Below are 4,326 nucleotides of genomic sequence, written 5' to 3' on the forward strand. Positions count from 1 at the left end.
GTCGTGCAAGGATTGCAATCCAAGTAACTTGCGCCTCTCAATATAAGAGGAGAGGAAACTATGCCACGATAACTTGCCCAAAGCGATCTTTGTGAATACCTTTTGAACGCGTTCTATTCTATTTGAATGTATGACGTAATAGGGACTCCATATTAGAGAACAATAATCAAGGCGACTCCGGACTAGTGAAATATAGAGAGATTTCAAAGTAAATGGATCCTTAAACCCTCTGGAATTTCTTCTTATAAACCCTAGCATTGCAAAAGCTTTGGATACAATATAGTCTATATGCTTCGAGAAAGTAAGTTTCGGATCAAAGATAACACCCAAATCTTTCATTTCATTGCATCTGGATAATGCGCAGCTATTTTTTTATTTATTTGTTTATTTATTTATTCATTATTATTATCAACAAACAGGACGCTTACAGACTATATGACAAATATATACATAGAATAAGGGAAACCCTTATGACAAGTGCCATGAGTAAATTCTTAAAAGTAAACTTTGAGTAAGAAAAATCGAATTGGGAAACTATTAATAATATTAAATTTCTTGAGATTTCTCATTAAATTTCGTGAGATTTCTTATTTTTAGGATAATTTCCAAAATTTCAAAAACTATCTGTTGAGCTGCAAAGCTTTTTTTGCAGCTATTAAACTCCAAATTAACAAAAAAAAGGTCAACACCTTTGATTTGTTGAAACAACTTAATTTTTATTTAATTTTTGATTTCGAATTCTAAACGATGACGTTGCCGTGAGCTTAAACTATAAAATGCACCTATGCCGCTGCTGATCTGCTGCTCAGTTCTATTGCCAAAATCGAATGATTGCAAATCTTAACTCCGCATGAGCAATAGCCTATTAGTGTAGGTATATATGTATACATTATGTACAAAATGTTTGTTCTTAACAGTGAGCATAAAGGGGAATTACGGAGTTTACAACGGTGATATTTAATTCTATGCAGATGAGAGCCTCGAGCGATAAAAAGTAATACATAGTTAAACTTGTTCTTTTTTTACATGCTCTCATTATTTGATATACATATGGACCGTTTTTTATGGATATGTGTACATGCTTGTACGCCCGCCTTAAGAGCCACAGCACTTGTACATACTATGTACACATCATATCCCGTTCGCCTGCATTCGTCCAGTATAATAGTATGTATGAGCCCAAGTAATTACCCTCCTCCATGTATATGCTCATATGTTTTGCAATTGGAATATAAAGTGAGTGGTTTTACAATAATAATGTACATATGTTCAATAGCGGACTGGGAATATTTATGCTAGGGTGGTACAAAATGTTTAGAAGTTTAAACAAAATGATAAAAATATTTGAAGCTTAAATGTAACGCTTTATATTGCGATGTGAGGCTAATGATTTAAGTTGATTGCATTATCGGCTGCTGCTCCGAACATACTCCCCGCGTTGAAAGGTCAGGGCTTTCAACAGTATCGTTTACTGGAAGGACGCACAGCTTGTTCACTGCTCGACGGGTTGTTCCACTAGACGTGCGTAAAACTGCCACTCGTACTACACCATCAGCTCCAGGGATAACCTCGATTACACGGGCCAGGGGCCACTTCAGAGGCGGTGAGTTTTCGTCCTTGACGCATACGACATCGTTCACTTGAATGCTGGCCTGAGGTGTGCGCCACTTCGCTCGTTGCTGGAGGAGAGTGAGATATTCTCGACTCCACCGATTCCAGAAAATTTGGTGCACGTGAGTTGCGCGCTGCCATCGGTCAAGACGATTACAATTTAAATGTCTCAGGTCAGGTTCAGGTAGAGCTATTAGTGGACCACCAATCAGGAAATGCCCTGGCGTCAATACGTCTAAATCCTCTGGATTTTCTGAAAGTGGTACAAGAGGACGTGAATTAATAACAGCAGCGATTTGACATACCAGAGTGCGCAATTCGTCAAAGCCAACGATAAAAGTGCTGCTTAGCTGTTTTTACGGCTGCCTCCCACAAGCCGCCGAAGTGCGGCGAGCGGGGCGGGATGAATCGCCAATCAAACCCATTATTGAGGCAGTGGTTATGGACCTCGCTGCGATGCTCCTCGCTGAAAAATAGGCGTCGCAAATCACTCAACTCGTTTCTTGCGCCTACGAAGTTTGTTGCATTATCTGACCAAATGCAGCTGGGTACGCCACGAGTAGCAACAAATCTCTTTAGAGCGTCGATAAAGGCGCTGGTCGATAAGTCCTTCACTAACTCCATCCAGACGGCTTTTGTTGCGAAGCAGATAAAAACGCTAACGTAACATTTCTGAGGGGACTTGTTACGCATTTCTGGCTTATAATAGAACGGCCCACAATAGTCTACACCAGTGACAATAAAGGCGCGTGAGGCCGCAATGCGATCCTTAGGCAAGTCAGCCATGATGTGCTCGACGAGTCGCGGTCTCGATTTACAACATATAATGCATTTACCGAGGGCGTGGGCGACAGTTTTTCTGCCACCTATGGGCCAGTATTGCAAGCGAATGGCTGCAAGTAGTGACTGCGGCCCTACATGATGATGCTTGTGATGAAAATGTGCAATTATGGAGAACGTCAGCGGATGATTCTTTGGTAGAATACACGGGTGACGTGCTTCAAAGCCAAGAGTTGAATGCCTCAGGCGACCGCCAACTCGAATCAGACCGATGTCATCTAAAAATGGTGATAATGAAGAGATGCTGCTAGATGATGAGACACACCTCTTATTTTTCAGAGCGACGTAATCTGCCCAAAGCTGCGCTCTCTGAACGATGCGAATTAACAACTGAACCCCATGATGAATGTCCCGAGACGTGAGCTGCGACGTCCTTGGCAATTTTTTTATATTGATAAATTTGCTTACGTAACCAAAAATACGCTGCATTTTGCCAAACGAGTTAATGTACTTAAATGAAAGAGATACGTCGGGTCGATCATTTGATGTGAGTAATACCTTTTGACGAGTTTCCAAAAGCTTGGTTTGTGGTTCGCGAAATTCAGGCCAGCTGATTTCTGCTTTGTGCAAGAATATTGGACCGTGCATCCAAAGAGCTGATTGCAAGAGCTCTCTTGGTGCGGCCCCTTTGGATAGGATGTCTGCTGGGTTCATGGCTGTAGGAACATAGTGCCAAGTCATCCCCTGTGTAAGCTCCTGTATACCACATATTCGATTAGCGACGAAAACGTTAAATTTTGAAGATTCTTCCTGCAGCCATGATAGAACGATCGACGAATCTGACCAACAATAGAAGCGGCAGTCAAAAACCTTCATCTTGGCTATCTCACCTACTAACTGCGCAAGCAGAGCGGCAGCGCTGAGTTCCAACTTGGGCACAGTCAGAGTTTTCAGTGGAGCAACGCGTGCCTTTGAACATAGCAACTGTAATTGGACGTTGTTATCCTTAGTTGAGCGAGCATATATACAAGCGCCATATGCTTCAAGGCTAGCGTCGCAAAACGCATGAATTTCAAGCGCGGCTCCAGGCTGTAATACATAGCGCGGAAATGACGAATGTTGAATGTTGACGAAATCTTCACAAAACGTAGACCAGGCCGTATCCAGTGAATGGGGCAAGCTTTCATCCCACGCGAGCTTATCCCTCCACATTCGCTGTAAAAGTATTTTCGCCCTTGTCAGAGTGGGGCCTAGTAGGCCAAGTGGATCGTAAAAACGAGCTATGGTAGCTAATACAGAGCGTTTGGAATTTCTGCCAGATCTGATCGGCGAAAACGAAAACAACAGAGTGTCTTTGAACGGATCCCAGACTAGTCCCAGAGCCTTGGTGATATCACTGCCGTCATCGAATTTGAGAAAGCTTTCTCTTTCTGTTTGGGGAATATCGCCGAGAACATCAGGGCTGTTGGAGCACCATTTCCGTAATTGGAAATTACCTCGAGAAAGAAGACCTGTTGTTTGCTGCATAATGTTTCGCACTTCCCGCACTGAATTGCCACCAGATATCATATCATCCACATAGAAGTCTCGAAGAACGACCTTTGAACCCAGGGGATATGCTGATGATTCATCAAACGCGAGCTGATGCATGGCCCGAATAGCCAGAAATGATGCAGGCTTAGTTCCATAGGTCACCGTATTCAACTTGTACACGCGTAGGTCATCTTGTGGAGAGTCACGCCATAGTATACACTGGAGCATGTCGTCTGGTGCAGTGACTCGAACGCATCTATACATTTTGCAGATGTCTCCAGTAAGTGCGACGGGAAACGATCGAAATCTAATGAGGATGTTGAAAAGCTTCGGTTGTATTGTTGGACCTGACATGAGCAGATCGTTCAGCGACAAGCCCGAAGTTGTAGCTGCAGAGCCATC

General features: G+C 43.0%; 1 protein-coding gene across 1 annotated transcript; it reads right to left on the minus strand.

Moving 5' to 3' along the window:
- Positions 1 to 2,058: 2,058 nt before the first annotated feature.
- LOC118754893 lies at positions 2,059 to 2,397 on the minus strand (the record flags this gene model as incomplete). Its single annotated transcript, XM_036489765.1, has 1 exon — positions 2,059 to 2,397. A coding segment is annotated over exon 1 (339 nt), but the record flags the coding sequence as incomplete, so codon positions are not given.
- Between the last annotated feature and the right edge of the window lie 1,929 nt (positions 2,398 to 4,326).

The sequence above is a fragment of the Rhagoletis pomonella genome, unplaced genomic scaffold, assembly GCF_013731165.1.
Source record: "Rhagoletis pomonella isolate Grant_MI unplaced genomic scaffold, Rhpom_1.0 Rhpom_scaffold_04862, whole genome shotgun sequence".
NCBI lineage: Eukaryota > Metazoa > Arthropoda > Insecta > Diptera > Tephritidae > Rhagoletis > Rhagoletis pomonella.